This window comes from Xiphophorus hellerii, chromosome 8 (genome assembly GCF_003331165.1).
Source record: "Xiphophorus hellerii strain 12219 chromosome 8, Xiphophorus_hellerii-4.1, whole genome shotgun sequence".
In the NCBI taxonomy this organism is placed as follows: Eukaryota; Metazoa; Chordata; class Actinopteri; order Cyprinodontiformes; family Poeciliidae; genus Xiphophorus; species Xiphophorus hellerii.
This window is the reverse complement of record NC_045679.1, coordinates 21,826,112-21,848,863: the sequence shown is the minus strand read 5'-3', so window position 1 is coordinate 21,848,863 and position 22,752 is coordinate 21,826,112. Positions and strand designations below refer to the sequence as shown.

The following is a 22,752-nucleotide window of genomic DNA, read 5'->3' as shown; positions in this document are numbered from 1 at the left end:
GAAACTTCGATCTACGTTTCCTTCAGATCGAACATACGGCAGGCTGTTTTGGCATATAATTAACCTACTCTACTACCTTTCCAGTACTGTTCAGTTCAGGGAACGCTTATTTTATTTACAGAGCACAAAGTTACAACAAAGGTTATCCCACGAGGTTTAAAAAGAAGAAGAAGAAGAAAACAAAAACAGCCCAGATTCAACCACTTTGATCTATTTAGGTCCAATGCAATTTGTGGACACTCAATCTAACGCTGTCAAGTTCCGATTTTAATGCGATAAATACATGCCAATACAACCTAATTGTTATTCAGTCAAGTCATATTCAGTGCATAATATATTACCAATGCCCCAAAGATGTGTGTTCAAGTAAATGTTATGTAAAAGCATTTCCTTTAATTTCTTTTCTGCTGAGCTTCTTTTATTTTTTTGGAGCAGTGGGAAACAGTAAATAGGAAAATTTCACCTTCAACAGGGAAACGTTTCTAGCAAAACTAAACTAAGGCTGAGTGGCATCTTTTTTTTCTGCCGATAAAAGAAATCTGCCTGACCAAAATGACACTACTTACACAGAAATTAAATGTACTGTGTCAAGAGTGTTCTAATTTTTGACAATTTTAAGATTGACACAATTGGCATTTGAAAAAACCTAGCAGTATTGACAGTTGTCTAGGTTGAAAGTACACAGCAGATACCCATAATCTTATAAATATTATTTCAGATTGATGTCGTCTTCTACAAAAAAAAATCTAAAATCACTGTTACCCTTCAGGCATTTTGTGCTCTTGTTGCATTTCAGCAGATTCTTCATATAACTACCGTAAAATAAACATTGTGCTTTTCTACAAAACAGTTTTGACAAAGAGATTCTTACATCTTGCAGATGTGATCAATTATGTCCACCTCTTTCTCAAAGTTAATAGTTGATATTCACAATGTTCATAGATTGTAACTATCTGCTGTGAGTATCCTGGGTGTTGTTGCATGATAAATTGGCCTGCCACAGTCATCCCCAGCTGCTCTTATTCCCACAGGGAGGTGTATGCTAACTCCTCCACCGCATCCTGTGCTGTCCCTAAGGGCAACAGCCCAGCTGTATATGCACACTGTACCTTTGGGATAGTAGAAGAAAAAGGACATTTCCCACTGCATCATGCTGAAAAGACAGTTCAGATCACATCTTTCTATAGAGTCTGTCTTGTTTGTGTCCGGTTTACAGCCAAGAATGCCTTGTGTGCTCATAAAAGAAACAAAAACTTGTTCAGATTATCAAAGTGCCTTGAAAAGTATTCATATACTTTGAACTGTATTAGTTCTTTCTATGTTCTAAACACAAAACTCTTATTTTTGTGTGTGTGGGGGCATTTAAACCAGCACAATGTAGTACAGAATTTGGAATTAGGAAAAGAAAAAGTATTAAGTTTTGTTTTTCTTTTCTTTTCATAAAACCTTATATGTGGTGTGCTTTTTCATTCAAACTCCTTTTGTGTAATGTTGAAAGAAAGCCAATAAAAAGTCCAGTTTAAAGCTAGTCAGAAACCAGCATAATGAGAATGCTGAAGGAAGTTCTCTGATTAACTTAGCACAAAACTCTATTTTATTTATTTATTTTATTTTTTACTTACATATTTGATGCTTTTCTTTAGCAGGGGCAGTCATACTCATTAGATTTGCTGGGGAGATTGATAGAGCTGAATGCTAAGCTAATGGAGGAAAACTTGGGTGTGACTCCAAAGAGTAAGATTTTTATTGCCGCAAAACATCTTTCATTACGGTTTTTGCATCTTATCTCTTCCACATCTCTAACAAAAAAATCAAATGGGTTGTGAATACTTGCGGAATCACTGCATGCTGTGAACTTTCTTAAAATATAATAATGCAATTCTTTTCTTTGCGTCTTAGGTGAATATCGACTGTTCCCTGTTTGTTTTGTTTTGTACATTTTCCTGTCAGTTGAACAACTAACAATTCATTTTGTTTTCTGGGAACTTCTTGGAGGCGATTTCTCTGCGTAAGCATCGCTTTAATGTGAACAGCAGATGTGGGCCTTTCAAGTTGTAATTCTGATTTTGTCCCTTTGATACACTGAGCACATGGCCTTGCAGCGCATGTTTGCTCTGTCTCCGTGTGTGTGTTGGCGCTGCATAGATCCAGCTGCAGATTGTTGCCGTGGAGCTGATCGGACGTGTTGATTGGTAGATCAACAGGTACGAGGAAAACTAGGCGACGTTATTTTAAGCTTTTGAGTGAAACTGACTCCTTAATCGTTGCTTTGCTCACAATATTGAAAACTGATGAATGTTCTGCTGTCAAGAACACGTATCATTTTTAAGAAAAAAAAGAAAAAAAAACTCTTCTGAAACTGAGTGGGGCACTAGTGATGTGGCAGAGTGTGTGATGACCTTTAAAACTTGGAGTCATAAATAAGTTAAGTTTTCCACATCACATTAACATTATTCAATTACATTTCATTACGGCCACACTGCTAAATATAGCTGCAAGCGGCGATGAGCATGCCCAGCAGCTCGGCAGAGCACAGTCGTCATGGTAACTTGATCTTACAACACTGAGAGCGGCTGGGCACTAATAGGAGCGTGATTTCACGTAGTGCTGCACCTTTGAGTATCGGAAAATAACCTTCTGCTTAATAAACCAATCTTGTGATTTCTTTGTGTGGCTCGTTCCTATGAACTGAGCAGCATTTGAAACAAACAAAAATTTACCTAGTGCTATTGTTTAAAATATTATTATTTTCATAGCTGTGGCATTTCTGTGATAGTGCAGTTTCTGTTTGTAAAATTTACAGATTTTTTAATTTTTAATTTTTTTTTTTACTAAGACAAATGATTTAGATCGAAGCATGTTAATGTGCTGGAATGACCCAGTCAAAGTCCAGACCTAAATCAAAATCAGAATTTGATTTAGGTCTGCATGGCAAGGGGTGATGAATACATATTTCTGCCACACTTTTCAGATCTTATTTGGAACCATTTTTAAAGCGATGTATTTTTGATACATATTTTTCACTGGTATGTGCTACTTATTACATAAGATCCCAACAAAAAGCATCAAATTTTATTGTTGCGTCATGAAAAAACAAAACAAAACAAAAAAATCAAGATGTATTAATATACACACCTCTTTTAGTTGTGAGATTTAGTCTTTCACCTGAAACTCGTCTGGCTTGGATTTTTGACTGAGAGCCAGATCACAACAGAATCTATACATCTATACATCTAGACAAGGAATTTGGTGAGAAATGACATTTGACATGCTTTAAAACATCATCAATTATCAATCGCCATCGTGCTTTTGCTAAAACAGAATTGTGCGCAGCTTTCTAGTACATTTTGATTCATCATCACACTTGGATAAAAAAACCCCCGTCAGACATCTCTCTTTGCTTTTCTCATGTGTTTGCTTAATTAGCGCCATCTCTCTCATCTTCCCCGCTCTCTCCTTTCCTCCTTGTTTGTCCTCCTTATTCCTTTAAAGAAGTTTTGCCCCCTCTCCTCTTCTGCCTCCTCCAATTGAAGTGTTTGTTTGTCTCCTGCCAACGCTGTCACACTGACTCCTCTGTTCTCATTTTGTCTCCAGCCTTGTATAATGAGCTCTGCCTGGGACATTCTGCAATTTGGCCTTTAGTCAGGGGAGGGGCAGAGTGGTTGTCCGACGCATGAATTAGAGGATGACGGCGACACATCATGGATAGATGGCAGCAATTTGGCTCAAGGCACAAGTTTCTAGTTAGTTGTTTTGAGCTTTATTTTTTTAAAGAAAAGGCGGATCTGTGGGCCAGATTAAGCAATTCAACCAATCCGATCTTAGATATGAATAACTTTTTATTGTCTTATGATTGACTGGGTTCAGTTTGATGTTGAAAACCAGCAAAAACTACCTAGAAACTTTGAACATGTTTGCACATTTCCACAACATTTTGACACATTATTTGTTTGGGAGAGAGAAAAAAAGTTTCAGCTGTTTAATCTCGAATGGTTCTCACAATTGTTGTGGAAAACCTAATGTAGGAGGCATTGTACGACTCTATGTTTACCACAAGGGGTCAGTGTTGACACGGCTCTGATTTGGCATTTAAGCCAAGCTTCCATTAGAAAAATGTGGGGACATTTAAACACATTTTGTCTTCTCCTATAACCTATAACATTTCATAAAGGGTCCTTTTCCGTTCCTGTCTAGAGCAGAGCTTACCCCTCAGATTTGTTTGAAGGATTTAAGCATTGTGACAACGGCAGCTATGGAAAAATGTTGATTTTGCATAAAGCATTCAGCCTTTTAAATGTTGACTGGATACGTTTGCAATCATTTTCCTTCTCAAAGACAAGGAGATGCCCAATTTTCTGTGTCATGGTGGAGTACATCTGACCATTTCCTGCATTTTTAAAGCTCGTGATGCCATGCGCTTCCAGGGTCTTATAAGAGGGCAGGGCGACAGAATCACCAAGTGTACATGAGATGCTATTCCACTTAATTATTTAATGTGCCAAGCCAGAATATTTCTAGTTAAAGTCTAACCATCTCCACAAATTTACACATGTGATTGTAGGACATGAAGTGCTTGCTCCAAACAGCCTGTTGCTGTACAGATTATGTCTAATACTTTGATAGTTGTTTTTGGAGATTTTTTTTGTTTACATTATTCTGCTCAAAGTTTATGGCAACAAAATCCCCTTAGTTTTGTGGCCATCCTTGTTTGTTACAACTTTAGGTATTTTGGAACTTTTCAATTACTGTCCTGACATTAAATCTGGTCAGTTTAGATGAGAAGCTATCGTCTTTATTATTTTACGCCCATCCTACTTGAATGCTGCGTTCTCGTTTTTTCCGATTCCTAAGAGTAGCTAAGACAAAAAGACCTGTGGCTGTTCCAGTTATTTACTGGAATCACTGATTGTGGTGCCAGTAATTTATGTGGCAATGGGAAACAAAAAAAATCCAAAACTTTGGCAACGACTTTTATTGAGTTCGTCATGTCTACTGTGTACTCAGCTCTTCATTCAGAAAGTGATCAGTGCTGGAATAAAGCTGACTCACAGCTCTATTAACATTTTTATTTGCTACATAAATCAAGGAGGAGCAGAAAGAGAAAAAAAAACGAAACAAAAAACTTCTTGACAGTCCGCCAGCTGCTGTACATTAACTGAACTTGTATATTCAGACTCAAGGACTGAATGAGAATTTTCCAGAAAACTAACCCCTCGTGTCTTGAAAAGGTTTTATCATTTAAAAACCTTCTGGATCTTCGTGACTCTGCTGCTCTTTTTTCCTTTACTCTGGTCTACACTTCAAATGTAACTCTATGTGACTACTAACCTGTAGAAAAAAGAAGAAATAAAAGACAATAGCGTCAGCTGTGTGGGAAATCAATGCGACTCTCTTTGTGCTTTTGTTTGCTCTGAAATAGGAGCCAGCTCCACTTTCAATCAGTTGTGCATCTACGATTACAAACAACTTAGAAAAGTTCTGAGTTACTGTAGTTCTATGCTGGGATTCAACCATTTGCTTTGGCATCTATTGTTCACCCAACATGTGGAAATATTTGCCAGTGAAACAAAGGGAAAACTAAAAAGGTATTACAATACAACTGCCCGGTGTCTTCTCATTAGAGCTGTGTCTAAACACACAGAGTGAAAGGAGAATTTTTTTTTGTTATGGTTTTGTTTCATTTCACAGTGCAGTCTGCTTGCTTCATAGATTAAACGTGCCCTAAGTACAACAGTCTTTCATGAAAGGCTTACAGGCAAACATTCATAATGAATGAAGGTAAATAGGGACACTATACCAGCTGGTCTAATATGTGCCTTTTTCTCCTTCTTTGTTTTCTGCCATGTGGATTTCACCCGTCTCTCCTCTGTTCTGCTCCAAAGGTAAGACATTTTGTTTTTATGTTTTTATTCACGATTTCTCTCAGGTCTCCTTTTGCTCTCTAAAATCTCTTTTGTTTACTTACTCAAAATGATCTATTTTGCGACTTCAGCCGAGTCATTTCTGTCTCACGTGCTGCGATGCGTCCATCGGCTCCACGACGGCCCCTAATGTTCTGGTTTTAGTGCTTTTTAATGGCCTGTGCTGATTAGGACAGTTATGTCTTTATACCTTCTTGCAGAACAAAAGCGTATCTGATAGAGAGGATCTACTGAGATCTACTAAATGCTGGCAGAACTACAGGATGATTACCGTTTATGGTCAGGGGAATCATTTAAGGACTCCACATCTATAATTTTGTCAGGGAAAACCACATCACTTGGACTTCACTGAGCACCATAAGCCCTTGTTTATGCTGCGGTTGGATCAGTTAAACTCCAAATAGAAGAAAAAAACAAATAGGCGGGTTGCAAATATGAAATGATTGTTTACAATTCGGTCTTCATTGTCTTTAACAGCAGATTTTCTCACAGAGTCACTGCTGAGATTCCTGCTTCGCTCGTGACATTGCTCATGGTTTTCTTTATCTGCTATTTATTTGAATTTGAGTTTTAATGCTGCTTTCAGTTCCACGATTATTGGCAATCGCTGCTGCACTTAAACTGGATTTGTCCTCATCTACCCGTGCATGAGTCACATTATAATTTTGAGCAATTTGTTGGACTCTTTTGAAAGTCTGTATTTATTTATTACCCATGTGAAAAACAACAGTCGACTTTTATGGTTTACATAAGTCACAAGTAACTGCATTATTTTCTAGGCCATTTTGAAATTTTTTTTGTACATGTTTCAGCTGTCTTGAAAGTCTTTCAACGTTTTACTTTCTAAAACCAAATAAGTTTTGTGCAGGGGCTGCACAAAACTTCCCCTTCCCTGCAGTCAGTGGAGATCGCAGGTTTCAGATTGTGAAGGTGGAAGGTGGCCGTGTTTTCTCAGGGGGAGACTGTCTGGGCACTCTGGGCAGCTGACACAACGCTGAACTTCTCAACTCACCTTTTACGTCTCAGTCTCAGCATCAAGCGAGTTGCCTCACAGTTTGCGATCGCAAAGGCAGTGCACTGGATGAATCTCTCAGTTAAAACAGTACATTTAAACTGTACTCTTCTACTATGAGAGGCAGTGAAAAATGAGTCTAGAGGAAATACATCCTTCATCCTCAGCTGTAACTCTGTTACTTTTGGGCAGTTATTCATGTTTATGTTACATTTTACTATAAGTATTCCTTCCGTGGACACATAAAGCATTCATGTGCTTGAATAAATTGGTGAGTTTTTAGATGCAACCATGCTGTTCTTACTATCTGACAATATAGTAAGAACACAGTAAGTTCACTGCACCATGCAAACAGCCTTTGGGTTGTAACAACTGAACAAAACTCATCATAACATCATTGAAGGTCTGAGCTGCTGTTTAGGTCCTGAACTACCTTCAGACAAAATTTCAAACTTCGGTCACGACCAATCTCCAATTGCTCTGTGTTGAATATGGAGCTGCTAAACTAAGCATTAGCCACTCTTTTTGTCTGTGATTTATCATATTTTTGTCTGTAAGAAAAGAAAGATAATGGCCTATGGATTCAATTTACAGTTCAAGGACATCATCCTACTTGGGACATTATAATTTAAATTGAGTAGCCAATAATTTTACAAGTTCAAACTGTTCAGTTGCAAACAAAAAAAGAAAAAAGAAAAGAAGTTGCTTGAAATCAGTTTTTACTACCTTTATTATTCCCAACAATCAAAGACACAGGAACATTTTGTTCTTGTTTGTCCAAGTTCTCATCAGGAAAGAGTTTAATTGTCTACATTTCAGGAAATGATTAAAAAACTGTTTTGCATCTTATACTAGCATAAGTTTTAAGTTTTATCTAGCTTGCACTGTGGTCAACTCTACCTTTGCTTTTCATCGTTCCTTTTCTCACTAACTAGCACCTTTGTTTTCAAGCCAGCAGCAGTACGGCACGCAAACTCTTCGTAACCCTGACACTCTGCTCTGGCTGTCTGTAAACTCTCAGCCTAACAGAAACCCATTGTAGGTAGAAATTCCCACAGAGGCCGTCATGCAAATAGTTGGGAAAATGCAGACCAGTCATTTCATTAAAAGCAGATATAATCATTCTCATTGTACAAACTCCTCGCGAAATTTCAGGTAAAGGAAACATTAAAAAAAAATATTGAGACCATAATCAATCATGTTTAAGCTTTTTCCACCTCCACTGATGCGCACCTTGAGCAGTTCAACTGAAAAACAAACACATTTTCCTGATAGTAGAATTTAAAAGCTGCATCAACCTGGTTGATGCGCTAATACTTTGTTTTACATATCCTGACTAAGTCCTGAACTTGGACTATGTCTTCCCAAAATAAAAAAAAAAACGACATCTTGAAAGGTTTTTTGTATAGAAGAGATATAGCTTTCTAATAGACACCTGTAGATTTTGTGCTACAACAACTAACTGGAATTTACTGTTCATGTTTCACCCACATTGACAAAGAGTTTAGTGCCAACTTTAGAAAGGTGAACCCAAACAAACCACCAAAATGTCCGGTGGGCATGATGTTTTGTTTCTTTGCAAAGTTTTTTTTTTTTTTTCAAGAAGCAGGGGGGATTTATTATTGTCTGTATTCATGTTTGAGTCACGGACAAGCCTCCGGTCAATAGGTGGCAGCAGTGTTCGAATTAATCAGTAGGCTGCCCGTTCAAGCCAGTAGTAGTTGCGGGCTACACGGACATACCGGTGTAAACAGAGGTGATGGCGGAGGATACAAGCGTGGAGGTTTTGAAACATGACTACCTCTATAGAGCAGAGATGGAGAAGTTTGTGACTGTGAAAAGCAAAACGGCGGTAGAGGTTGGTAAACAACTGATAGACTACAACAGGTCTTAATGTATTTAGGTGCTGAGCCATTCAGTGATATATAAAACAGAAGTATTTTAAAATCTATTCATTGAGGTACTATTTTCTTGGTTTTAGCGAGAACGCCAGCATCAGCAGTCTGGTCAGCTGCAGATGTTTGATAACCTTTTTTTAGGCAGAGCTGTGAAGACACTGTTAGTAATCAATGCGACTAAAGATAAATGCTAAATAATTTCTCTAGCTCTTGTTTAACCCTGGAAATGGTTAGAAGGCCAACTTTGTATTTGTCATTATGTGTGTGGGTGTGGGTGTGTGTGAAGGTTCAGATCTGAGTCTATCACTACACCCAGAAACACAACATCAATTTGTATCTCTCAAATTCCTAGACTTTTAACAGACCTTTGTACAATTTTGAGAGACCGTGCACATCTAGTTTGTTGTCAGCTGACAACATTCCAATATGCCTTTTGAGCTCAATTCTAAACCTCATTATTTGTATTTGTCTGACTTTGCTTTTCTGGTCTTTTTTCCCCCCCCACAAAAAGAACAATAGAAGTATATCTTCTGGGTGTCTCATGACCCAAGCAGCAGAAAGTTGACGCACAAAATGTTTCATATTTCATTTGCTTCTCTACACGAGGCTCTAGAGGCAGATTTTGCTGATGCATAACTCTTAATGGACATTCTGACTGCTCTTGGTGGACGCTGAGGCAAAGAGCCCAGCCTCCGTTAGAGACTCACAGACACACTATTGTGGTATGTCGCTGGAGGTTTATGGGCTGAGGTAATGACAGAAACTCTGCACAGAAGGCAGTGTTATGGTTCCCTCTGCGCGCAGTAGCAACAAGCGTCGCGATGAACAATTGAGCAGCCACGGAAGGAAGGAAATCTAATGTCGATGGGAGCGGAGGAGAGGGAGACGTTTTGATTAGGCACAATCAGCAGATATATGCATGCTAGGAACTGAGCAAATGTTGATTGCAGAGGTTTAATTTCAGCTTGTTTTTACATATGTATAAAGTGCAGCTGTAGTCACAGGAGAATCAAGTTGCTTGGAGACCGTCTTGCAGCCTTTACCTTTAACATGCTTGCCTATAATTTTCTTTCTAATCTTGAGCGACAACTCTCTACTTAACTTTCTGTGGTCCATGTCCATTGTGGTACCATGTCATCAAACAACACAGTATCTACTCGCTGCCTTTTATATAGGCAGATTGACTGTGTGCAGGCTTGAAGACACCTGCAATTGCTAATTGGAGGACACACCTTAGTTCAACATATCCGTGAGGTCAAATAATTATCAATAGTTTTTGTCCAGATCTGTTCCATAAGTTTTTTTATTTTTTATTATTCTGTTCAATGTGTGATTTTCGTTGGTTAATTTTCAGTAAGGTTTCATTTTAAGTGATTTCAGTGGCCCTTGTGGGCTTTTCGGCCATTAACCAAGGGGTATAAAACAATTTTGTCCGTGTTTGTATGACTTTATAATGCAATATTATCAGCCAACCCCTTGAGAGGTCCATGTTGGTCAACCTCGGCAACACAACAATGTAACTCAGTTCCTTTCTTACTTCAGAATATGAACTTTAAACCCTGGGAACATGCCGTGATAACTTAAAATGATTGTCTGGATGCTCTTCTTCTTTTTGGGTTTGATTTGCTGGTCTGCTGCCAAACATCTCTCTTTTTCTCTCTAAAATTTGCATCTTCAGCTTGTTTCTAAAAGATCATCTATAGAGTTGAGTCACTTTTGCTTTTCCATTGAAAATTTAAGGTAGCAAAAGAGAGAAAAGTGGAAAGGTAGTCTCAAAAACAACTATAAATCATATGTATAAGGACTCAGATTCAAAGCCTGATAAGACAAACACCGCTTAGCCTTTGATGCACATTGTTTTTCCCTTGTTGGACTATGCTCTGCCTTCCTGACACTCTTCCTCAGACCCCGCTGTGATTGGCTGTGGGACGCTCTTTACAATGTATTTACATGTGCTGCTACAAAGTGGTCACTCCCATTCTTCCTTTCTTGCCCAGGGAGGCAAACTGAAGTGGACAGAATCTAAAATCAGGAGTAGAACTTCAGACGGGATTAGGAGTCACTTAAAGTAGAGTGTGGTGAGTCCTCTTAAGAATCCGACTTGTATGCTGCACCGGATGATTTCTTCGTCTGTTATTGGTCAATTCGGCTGTCGGAGAAAAAGACGACGTGCTGGCATCTGGAGCCGGTCACGTTAACTCCGTTCCAGATAAGCCCTTATCTTTTGCGTGTTTTGCAGATGTCCCAAAAGTTTTGTCTGTTGTTCTCAGCCACATAGCATGCTCTCTCCTCCCCTCCCTTGCTACACACACTCAGAGTCACAAGAGGTGAGGGGAATGTGCTTTTGGAAGTATAGAAGTTTGCAACTAGTGGATCCTTTACTCCTTAATGAAACTAAGGGACTAGTCTTGTCCGACTTTCTATAAAATTCCTTCGGAGGACTCTTGCTCTGGGAGCAGGAGCATCTTTCCTGCCTTTCAGGATACCAGCTCACACAGCATTCCCGGACAGCATGCCTTTGGGATCTCACTGTGGGAAACACTGAGGGGGAGAGTGCTCAGAGCCCGTGGGACTGGTCTCAGTGGATGCTTGATGGGTTTTAAATTTTCTCTTTTGGCAGTAGGAAACTGTTTCACAGCGGAGTGGATATCAACATACAACATGACCCATGAGGACTCTGAGTAGACGGGGAAATTCTGCAAGAGTAAATCCTGATGTGAAAGTTTGCGATAAACTCAGCTTGAACTTGGACTCATAAGAACTTGGCTTGGCTTTTATCTGCACTGATTTAAAAAAAAAAAAAAAAAAAACACGAACAAGAGAACGTGTTTTCAGCCCAAGTGGTTTCGCTTTGAGATTGACAGCATGGCCGGGGTCACCAGGAAGGGATCCGGGAGACCCTCGTACTACTACAGATTCCTGGGCAAATCCCGACTGCAGCGTCAGCGAAGCCGGTCCCGCAGCCGCACCAGGCCGTCTGCCAACAGGGGTAATAAAATACAACTGCTGCTTAAAAAGCCACTGAGGGGCAGTTTGAGCCTCGCATTCAGCTGCTGCCTCAGAAATATGACAGAATACAGCTGCTACAAAAACAAGATGCTTTGACCTTTCCTGGCAGTGCGTTTGCTCCTGATTCACATTGGGTTTGTTTGTCAGAGTATGAAAAGGGAATATACCCTGTTGAGACATGGAACCAAATAGAGGCAGTTCTCTTTTTCTTTTCTTTTTCTTTGAAAATGTACATTTTGTACACAGGGCAACTTTGTTTTTTTTTTCTTTTTTCTTTTTGGTGTCATTACTTTTAGAAGTCCACAGCACTACTACTTTGTTGTAGATGCCTGACTGTGAGCTCTGGTGAGAGTTAACAGTTTGGTGTCACCGAGGCTCTCACGTTGCTGTGCCACTGCTTGACAGCTCTCAGTTTAGCAGAGTTCCACCCTGTTAGGGCGCTTTGCCTGCAAGTATTTTTGGTGTCGGCAGCAAAAAAAAAAAAAGAGTCAGTTTTCTGCTCTGTATAAATACTTCTTCTCTTTTAAGTCTGGGTCCTCCGGCAATCTGTTTGTTCATTTCTCTGTTTTTCTGCCTTTCGGTGCTGCAGGCTGCATTTGAACTACTAGATTATAGTGATAAGTCTATCCCCAAGGCTTTGTTGAACTTTTTTTTATAAGAAAAAGAAGTATCTCTGAATCTTCAACCTATTGATTTTTTCCCCCCTCCAGGCTAGCTGCCATAACTTGCCGATCAGGGAATCATGTAGACGGAACTGCATGTTTTTTCTTGTTTTCCTCAACTGTGGATCGATGCGAACTTTCAGAAGACAAACAGTTCAGACTAATTTCCCTTTAAGATCAAACTGAATATTGAGTTTTATGTAATCGAGACCTCCCAACAGACCATTTCTGAGTTGAAAGACAGTTTAGGTTCAAATTTGATTCAAAATGAGATCTTTAGTTAGTATCTAAAACTAGATTTAGTTGCTAAATAGTAATGTTTTCCCAATACATCCAGATCCGAAGAAAGATGCATGTGCAAAATGGAGTTCTAATGGACAAGATGAGACAAAGTGCCAACCAACCAACTTGATTTATTCACAATGAAATGCTTTATGAAACATAGACTTGGCTTTATAGAATCTGTCGATAAAAGGTATAAAAATGCTTCTTTTTATGTTTTGACAAATAGAATTGGTGTATGTTCTTGCAAGAATGGAGACATGAGCAAGTCAGCCCTTTGTCCCATCAGTCTTATCTACCACTCTGCATTCAACCAAAGTTACTCAATACCGTCACTGCAAAAACACAAAAATCGTACCAAGTATTTTTTTGTCTAGTTTCTAGTGCAAATGTCTTAGCAAATGTGAACTAAGACAAAACCTACTTGCAAGTAACTTTTTAGCAAGATACAGAGGCTCGTTTTAAGTAAATAATTTCTTAATATTTATAACAAGACATTTTCCTACGTTATAAGTTAATTTGTCTGTCAATAGAACAAGTAATTTTTCATCAATATTAAGGAATTGTTTACTTATACCAAGCCTCTATATCTTGCTGAAAAGTTACTTCTATGTTAGTTTTGTCTTATTTCTAGTGTAATGACCTATTTACACTAGAAACCAGACCAAAACTACTTGGCAAGATTTTGTGTTTTTTGCAGTGCTCTACAAAGCTAGTACAGTAGACTCTTGCCAATTTCTGGATAAGTATTGGTAGATTTTTTTTTTCAATGGAACATAACTCCAAATTATTTGCTAAAAATCTACCTATTTGGAGATCTTTTTGCACATCCAAAATGTTTGAAAGAAAATTTTGCTTGGAAAGATAAAATACCTTGGCGCAATACTACTTTACAAGGTACTGATTACTTTTCTTTTCTCGAGTGCTCCTTCCACCCACCAGGCTATGCCGCCCTGGATTGTGGGTCATATCAAATAAAGACCTAGTGAATGTCCAGCTACGTTTTAATGAATCTCTGTTCAGTCCAGAATTACACAAGTCAGTTTCACTAGTCTCAGTTCTTTATTTCGTAACTTTTTAAAATTCTTCCAACAACCTTTACTACTCTGTCATATATTATTTCTCACTCTTTCAAAGTGTTGTATTTTAACAGTACCCAAAATGTTTCGTCACAAACAATTTAAAAGTTCTTTTGTGTGACCAAATCTTGTTAGCTGAATGTCAGAGAGCCACAATTATGTGATGCCTTCAACATAAAACAGCAGCTTAAGAACAGACTCTTTTATTACTGAAAAGCAGCACTCAAAATATCACGCTTTAAGCACACACCTTCATGTCCAGGCTTATGAATCCATAAACTTATTTTGACCAGATGAAGCCACTTATAAAAATAAAACGCTGCGCTGTTTTAACACCGTCCTGAAAAATAGACTTATTTAACAAGAATCAATATGAACTTCCAGCATGCGGATCAAATCGATGCTTTGCATTAAGGCTCCGTCACTTTCTTCAAAGTGAAACTGTGGCTGCGCTTCTGTAGCCAGAACCGGACAAAGTCGGGCCCCAGTCATGAGGAGGAGAGCAGAATGTGGTGGTGCCTCTGCTGAGCGTCTTCACTCTGATCAAAGTGCTGCTTTGAAGTCTCCCCACTCTATCATTCACTGGTCTAAAGAGCACACGCACGTGCACACGCGTGTTTGAGCTCGGATACAAAGACGCTCTTGCCTTGATCTTTGTGGGTAAGCACAGGCTCCCTCCACGAAAACTTTTAACACAGTGATCACACGTTAGCAGTAGCACACAGCGGAGCAGCCTGTATCCAGATGGAGAGGTTTCTTAAAAAAAAAAGTAAAAAAATCCTTTTGGTTTCTGTGGTACTGGAAAATTTTTGTAGTAATAAAATTTTACTGCTTCCCTAGACTTCCTTGTAATTTAAAGTAATTCTTGACAGTACTGTAAAAAGTTTATATAAATAGTCTGCTATTTCTTTGAGCTTCTCATCAGTGACATCATCTGAGCTGTCGGCCCAACATGTGCTGGTCACTGTTTTTTTTTTTTTTTTTAAGCAAAAATGGCAGCACTTATGCCTCTTGAAATTTTCCCTATTTTGCCAAGAAGCAAAATTGTTAGGTTTTCTTTAGGATTGGATACAAATGCACTCATTTGAGATTTTTATTTGTAACAAATAAAAAAAAAATCTGCTACACTGTTGGTCTGTCGCATATAAATCTCAGCAAAATGCATTGAAGTTTGTTGTAATATGACACAATTTGGCAAAGATTAACATCTATACTTACTTTCCCAAGTCGAACATATAGGCATATTTGTTTGAATTTACTTTAGAGGTAACTGAGCAACATGCAAAAAATTAAATACTGCAAACTTAAAGCGACTTAAACTCATATTGATTTGTCATGAAATGTGGCAGTTACTTCTAATAAAATTAAGAACATGCATGTATGAAAGTTGACAAAAAAATATAGGTGAACATAACCCAATCGAGTTCTACTTCCATCTCATTTAGGTGAAATGCTATTGGCATGTTTTTGAAAGTATTGTACATATGCCAGTGCAGACCTTCTCGGAAAACCCAATAATGATTGGATATTTTTACAGATATATCTGAGAATGTGAATTCATTTAAATAAATGAAATTGATATACTATATACAAGGTTTCCCCCAGAGAACGTGCTAAGCCCGATGGTTGGGGAGCTCGGCAGTCATTCATCCAGTATTTTTGAGTTAAAGAATGTTTAAAGTTTACAGGAAATTTGTAATTATAACTTAATAATTATGTGTTATTGGATGATTGGGAGATTAATATCTGAACACCAACCATAAAGTCTAGGAAAATCCAAATATAAAATAAATAAATAAATAAATAAACAATGATAAGCCTGCTGCCTTCACAAGTAAAGCCTGGTGGCCCGCCAGGCTTATAACACACTGGGGGAAACCCTGATATAGATTCACTACACATAGGGTGAAATATGCAAGACTTTATTTCTTGTATTTTTGGTGATTATGGACTACAGATAACAGCAATCCGGAAAAATTAGATCAATAAAATAGACTAGATTAATAAAAAAAAAGGATGTTTTAAACCAAAATGTCAGGTTTCTAAGAGGTATCTTCAATTCTATGAACTCAGTACTTGGTTGGTGCTCGTTCTGCATGAATAACTGCATCACTTATGTCTTATGTGTAACTATGTGTGGACTTTTGAATTCTCTCAACGTTAGTCTAATCTAGTTTCCTCCATGGCTGCAGTACATCATAAACAAAAGCTATTGCAGCATGACGTTCCGTCCAACTTCAATGTGTTATCTAACCGGTTGAAATAAGTGTGTGGGAAAGAAATTAGAGTTTTTTTTCCTCTGTAAAGACATTTTCAGTTCGCCTGAAGCAAGTTGTATAATGCTGAGACCAACATTCATCACAGCAGGACAATATAGAAATGCGCTATAGGCCCGGTGCTGTGTTTCTATCTTGAGAAAGCTGCTGCAGTCTCTTATGAAAGCCTGGCTGCCTGTTTTGCAGATCAGATTGCATGAGCTCATCTGTTTTCGTTTTCATACCATGTGCATACACGCTCATTGTTATCTGTGAATGGAAGATCTTGTGTGCTTTTGGCTCACCCCTGAACACCGCTCGGGATCTGTTTCCTCCACTTTGCCGTGGGTGGTGACATTGACATGCAAAAACCCTACTTATCTCAAAAAACGAGAATAGCAGATGCACAGGAGGGAAATGTTCAGTGTGATCCCGTATCTTGCACTCGGGGTCTAACACTGTTGTTTGGATCAGAACTTTAGGTCTAAACCTTGACTGGAACAATGTCATGACAGCATAATGTGGATATGTATTAACTGTTAGGTGAGGGACCTTTAGTATAAATGGTAATGAATTATGACTAAGTACATCAAGCATAAGGTATAATAGAAATGATCTCTTTAGATGACCTTGATTTGTTTTTCCTTCTTAAGTTGGTCTGGTATTGACAGGACGTTCACATCCTGTAGGTTCCACTAACAAAACCTGCCAGTCTCTAGAAAAAAAACACATTTCTCTCTCCCCACTCCCAACGATCTCAGCTAACCTTTTTTTAGGTATGCAATAGAATATCGGCTATGGTACATTTAATACTGACTGTGCTTGCTTACAAATTTGCCATGTTAAAAGCAGATAATTTGATTTAGTAATTGACCCACAATTAACTGTGATTAGAAGTGGTTTTAAGTCTTCATGTCTACAGCAGAAGGTCACCTAGGGTTATTTTGGCTCCTGATGTGTCATGTTTCATAAGGGTCGAGTGGCCAAGATGGACCAAACTAATTAAATACAATGCATTTACATTAAATAAAATTCTGTTAGATGTGTTAGTTTTTTGTTTTTGCATTTCATTTATTACATTACACATTAAAAACTAAATGAAAAATGGTTTAATTACTTAAGTGCAGAAGGGTTTGCTTGCTAGTAAGAAATGGAAGAAGGGCAGAACAGAGTACAACGGGAGAATAGGATCATAAAATGTCAAGTAGTGGATGGATGGATGGATGGATGGATGAATGGATTTTGAAAAAAACCCAATGACCTCAGTCTTGTCTATCTCGAGTTGAAGTAAATTCTGACACTTCCACTTGTGAATAGTTTAGATGCGACTGACCCCTGGTGTTCTCTTGGATTAGAAGCCACAGTATCTTACAAATAGCTAAAATCCATGAATACACAAAACCCCTATATATACTCTTATATCTACCTATCTGAATGGCTCACACAAAATATACCTAAATATTAATTTAGATGCACACACAGTGGAAACCGTCTTAGCACTACTACTAGGATATGTAGTCTACCTTTTTTTCCATTCTCAGAGGTCCAGCCAATTAGTGCCAAGGAAAATAGAGGATGCTCTTGCATTGCCTGCTTTACAAACACCAACCGTGTCAAATAGCATTGCGTCTAAATGGTTTAACTTCCCAAAGTGAATTTTCTTTTGAAGACTTTAAGATGTGCTCTATGGAAAAAAAACCTGCCATTAGGCAGGATTTTCTACGAGTCACGCTCCACAGAAAAATCAGTGCGTGGGTGAATCTGCAAATATTGAACCACAAACAGGTGGTGACCACTACACTGACTCAATAGCTGCAGTGGACAAAAGTCACATAGTGACAAAAATATAAAATGGTATGTCCACACTAAAATCTTGGAGGATTACTCGAGTTGTGGTGGGATGTGGGATGTTATAATCAACTGTATTGAACGCAGCACTGAGTTCCAGTTCAACTATTGCAGAATACAACACTACTAAAATTTACAGTCATTGTTTTCCTCCTCCAAAGTTTTTCATTGCCATGTTTTAAACTTATGACATCTCAGAAGACAAGGGCTGCCAGCCTCTGTTAGCAAAACATGCGTACCTCCATATTATGAGGAATCAGTGAGAATTATGTGTTGGCATAACAGATTTAAATTGTTCAAATCCATCTGAGAGCTCCACCAACGGAAAACAACAGGAGTTGAAAAGAAAAACTGAGGTAGAGAAAGCTGTAGTCGCAGTAGTAATTAGAAAGACAATGAGGCGAAACAATACGGCAGTTGCTAACACTTTCTGGGTATGTTGTCTGTTTTATGAGAGTTCAAGTTAGGGCACCAACTATGATCACTCAAAGTTAAACTGGCACAAAACAAATACTTTTCTACAAGCTGTCTGCAGCTTGGGGAACACTATTTGATTTTCCCAGTAACGGCTCAATAATGCATCACTGCTGACAGTTGTTATGCATAATTATATCCTCAATGGGTCGTTACCAAGAAACACTTGTGATCGGTGCTGCTGCACCATGCTTTTGTTCTGTCAGGTGGAGTGTTTAGACTTTCAGTCAAGTGCGTCTGGGGTTGTGCGAGTGTGTTTATGTTTGGGCTGATGGGAAATACGGACAGAATTAATGCTGATATGGAGAACATGGTGAAAACATCACCGGTAATTACTGTGACTCATTCACATTCGCACCCAAACACATAAAGGAAGGAAACAAACAGTCTTGGTTGGACTCCCAAAGTCTTAATCTGCTGTAAAGATTAATAAGATGGAGACAAAGGAAGTGATTCATTGGAAGTGGCGCTGTATTCGAATCCTCAAGATCTTCACTGATGGAATCATTTTATTTTTTCTTGTTTGCTCGGAAACAGATAAGTGCCTTTATCTGTTTTCGTGCTTTGTTTTAGAGCAGCCACTCTTAAGATTAAGGATGGGTTGGGAAAACAAAGGCCTCGATTGCCAACGGAGGCAGTTTGACTGTTGGTTTGACTTTGAACCAATAAAAGCACTGAGGAAAGGTGTTTTCTGTCTGCTTTCCAGCTGTGCATAAGTACACAAAAACCAAGAGAAGAATTTCTAATACGAAGGGCAAGGAAAGGTTAGTTCAGCTGTGAAGTGGCTGAAGTGAAACCACCAGAATTTTGTCATCATCTCAGTGTTTAACCAGGGATTACTCTGTGATCGCACTCTCATTTCTGAAATCTGTGCCCTTGCATCCGCTCTTTCCCCTCAGCATGAGTCATCAAGAAGGGCCAGATGACACAGTCTGTCTGAGCACCCAAAAGAGTCCAATAACAGAAGGACAGGTGCAGGATAATCCCACTAATCCATAGAAATCCGTGCGGATTACATTCCAGAGCCGAAGAACAATTTCAGAGAAATGGCTGCGGGACTATAGGAATACTGCGATAACTCATCATTATTGAATTGCCTTTCAACATATTGCAGTTGCAAAACAGTAGGTGACTGAGAAATCCTGCATTATGTTAAAACAAGGATGCTGCCGTGGTACTTTTTACCAGCCTAAAATATTTTTGACACCTAATTACATCCTTCGTGTTGTTTACATTGGCTGACCACTCAAGCCGGTAAAGTCTCTCAGCTCTGGGAACGAAGGATAGAAAGCATCATCCACAGTGTAGTGCTGTCCAAGCACCTCTGAATCCCCCCAGTTTTCTTAGACGTGCGTCTGAATAAATTAAAAAGGTTAAGCTCATGTAGTTTTGTAACAGAGTGATATTATTTTATGTGTTTGATTTGTTCACTAAAGAGAAGTTTACAACCAAAGAGCAACCGAAATATTTTCTTGGAAAATTTGAATATTACCTAAGGCTGATTATAATCAGGATGTTTGATTCAGAAATATTAGCTTATTGAAATGTGCGCCTGTGTGCTGTGCAGTGTCTGCTTGGTGGAGGCTTGTTTTGAATTACTGCGTCAATGCAGAGTGCCATGGAGGCAATCAGCCTGTGTGTGCTTGCTGAGGTGAGGAAGCAGATGATGTTGTTTTGATGTTAGCTTTCCGCTTATCTGCATAGCTGGCTCTATGGTCCATTAACATCCGCTTGACAATAGCTCGTAGCTTCTCCATTTGGTTAAGGTCAGGTTGGTTTTCTGGTTCAATGAAGCACAGTGATGCCATGATCATTTGTAGGTGCAAAGTCCTACCCTCACAGGCGAACCTGCTTTTCCATAAAGTGTGTCAGCACAGGGAAGCATGACATGCTCTAAAGTTTCCCCATCGCCCCGGAGTGCTGATTTGAGAAAACACATTCGATCAGAACCGATGGCTGAGATGGCTGCCACAAAACTTTGCATTGAAGTTAGGAAGTAGCTTAACACAAGGCATGCAACAGATGTAGTCTGTGACGTGATTCCTGTTGATTGTGCAGATTTTTTTTTGTCAGCATTCTTTCTTCTACTAAACTTTCCATTAACATGCATACATCAGGAAGTTGTAACCGCGTTAATGAATTACCAGTAGTGTCTTTTTGCAAAAAGACAAAATAAAATAAAAAACCTCTCCTTTTCAGTTTTATTGGTCAGATGTTTTGAAACCACCCAATATAATTCAATTCTGTGTCAATTGGTTTATTTTCTTACTGAAGGTTACAAATTTGAAACACTTAAGTATAACTTTGAACTTTCACTAGACATTAATGTTTATTGCATACTGCAACCACTGTTCATATAAAAATGGTTTTATACTCGGCTATGGTATATCAAGGCAGAAAATAAACTAATTATAATTTTAAATTTAATTGCTACCAGTTGTCAAATTTAATAGTTTAGTTACAATAACTGATATTTAGGTGCAAAACTCACAATATCAATTCATCACATTAGATTCTTTGGTTAAGAACTAAAACAGGATAAGAGGTTCAGTTCTGCTGCTTTTTGTCCTGTTCTGTTCAGTTAAACATCCATGCAGTCATGAGTTCAGAACGCCGCAAATTTGACTAAACTTATACAGTACAGACCAAAGGTTTGGACACACCTTTTAATTCAATGAGTTTCCTTTATTTTCATGACTATTGACATTGTAGATTCACACTGAAGGCATCAAAACTATGAATAACACATGTGGAAATTTGCACTAAACAAAAAAGTGTAAAACAACTGAAAATACCCCTTATATTCTAGTTTCTTCAAAGTAGCAACCTTTTGCTGTGATTACTGCTTTGCACACACTCTGCATTTTCTTGATGAGCTTCAAGAGGTAGTCACCTGAAATGGTTTTCACTTCATAGGTGTGCCCTGTCAGGTTAATAAGTGGGATTTCTTGCCTTATACATTGTCATGAAAATAAAGAAAACCCATTGAATTAGAAACGTGTGTCCAAACTTTTGGTCTGTACTGTATGTTCATAAACTGCATGACGATAAGCTATAATTTTCTATCATTGCGATTTTAACCAGTTCCATGTAATACATGGAATACATGGAACTGAAAGAATGATCAAAACACCTGTAAGGAAAATGAAAGCAGCCTGACTCATGTTGTAGTTTTAATGTTGGAATAAAAACTTGCCTTTCTTTGTTCCAGAAAGGCAAGGCGTTGGTGGAAGCCGGTTCGGTTCTTCTTCATGTTTTCCGAGGGTTTTTTTTTTTCTGTGAAAGCTCCAAGTTTTGTTGCTAATTTTTATAGTGGACTGAAAGCAGTGCTGTTGGGAGGATTTCTGCCGCAGCTTTTGGATATTTGAGATGGTGCCGATTCCGAACCAGTGTAATATGAGCTGTACGCATGTAAATGAAGTTAATCAAGTGAAATTACATGTCAATTCAAGACGAAAAGGATAAGGGAAACAAGAGGAAAGGATCATAGAGTTACTTTGTTTTCTTCCTTCAAGCCCAATGGAGAATGAGGGTCAATGAGGAAAACATTGAGAATATCAAGAACTCAGTATGTATTAATTCACCAGTCTTAGGTATTTTTCTGGCCAATACCTTGTCCAAATATCAGTAAGTCCAAATAATGTTTTTTTTCCTAGGACTATGACAAATAAAAGTAACAAAAATAGGCTTAATGTATTTTGTTAGAGATAGTAGTTGTAATTCCAACAGAAAATGCAGGAATTGCATGCTTACTCATTTGTGAACAAAAGCATAGCTTTCTTTTAGCTTTTATTTGATTGACTTTAACTCAGCAAAGCCTATCAAAGCACAAGCTGTGGGCGGATGTGTTTATAAGCCAGATATGGTGAGATTTTTACTTTTAAAAACAACCTTTTGCTTAAAAAAGCCCATCAGACGTTGCTAATGGAAATGTCATCCACTGACACCGAGTGTGTTTGTGGTGTTTTCTTCACATTTTCACAAGCTGGTGTTGAAGTCAGATGGATCTCTGTGCAGCGGCAGCAGAAGGAATGCAGCTTGCATTGTCGCCCTCTATATAAACAGTAACTTCCTTCTTCTGTGCCCCACTTCTGCTCCCTCTGACTTCCCATAACAAACTGCAGACAAAGACATGCCTGCGCCAAACCAAACACAAAACAGGGTCCTTCTCGCTAGATGCCACTGGGACAGAATGCAGTTATAAGTGCTATTAACTTCCCATTTCTGCTCTTTCTGCTTTCGAATCGGTGGCTGTTCAGCGTAAATCTCCTTTACTGGGGTATTTTTTTAAATTTGATTTTATTTTGAGCCT

At 38.5% G+C, this 22,752-nt stretch overlaps 1 protein-coding gene across 8 annotated transcripts in view; it reads left to right on the top strand.

The window, feature by feature from the left end:
* Positions 1 to 22,752, top strand: part of dab2ipb (DAB2 interacting protein b) — a 178,630-nt gene that overhangs the window by 46,400 nt on the left and 109,478 nt on the right. For 2 of the 8 annotated variants that reach the window (XM_032569313.1, XM_032569312.1), the window contains exon 1: positions 11,137 to 11,820. The exons of the other annotated variants lie outside the window; for them this stretch is intronic. In XM_032569313.1, coding sequence (XP_032425204.1) covers positions 11,697 to 11,820 — 124 coding nt within the window. In that variant the 5' untranslated portion in view covers positions 11,137 to 11,696. Of the gene's footprint in view, positions 1 to 11,136; positions 11,821 to 22,752 lie in introns of those variants that run through there. 8 annotated transcript variants of the gene reach the window in all.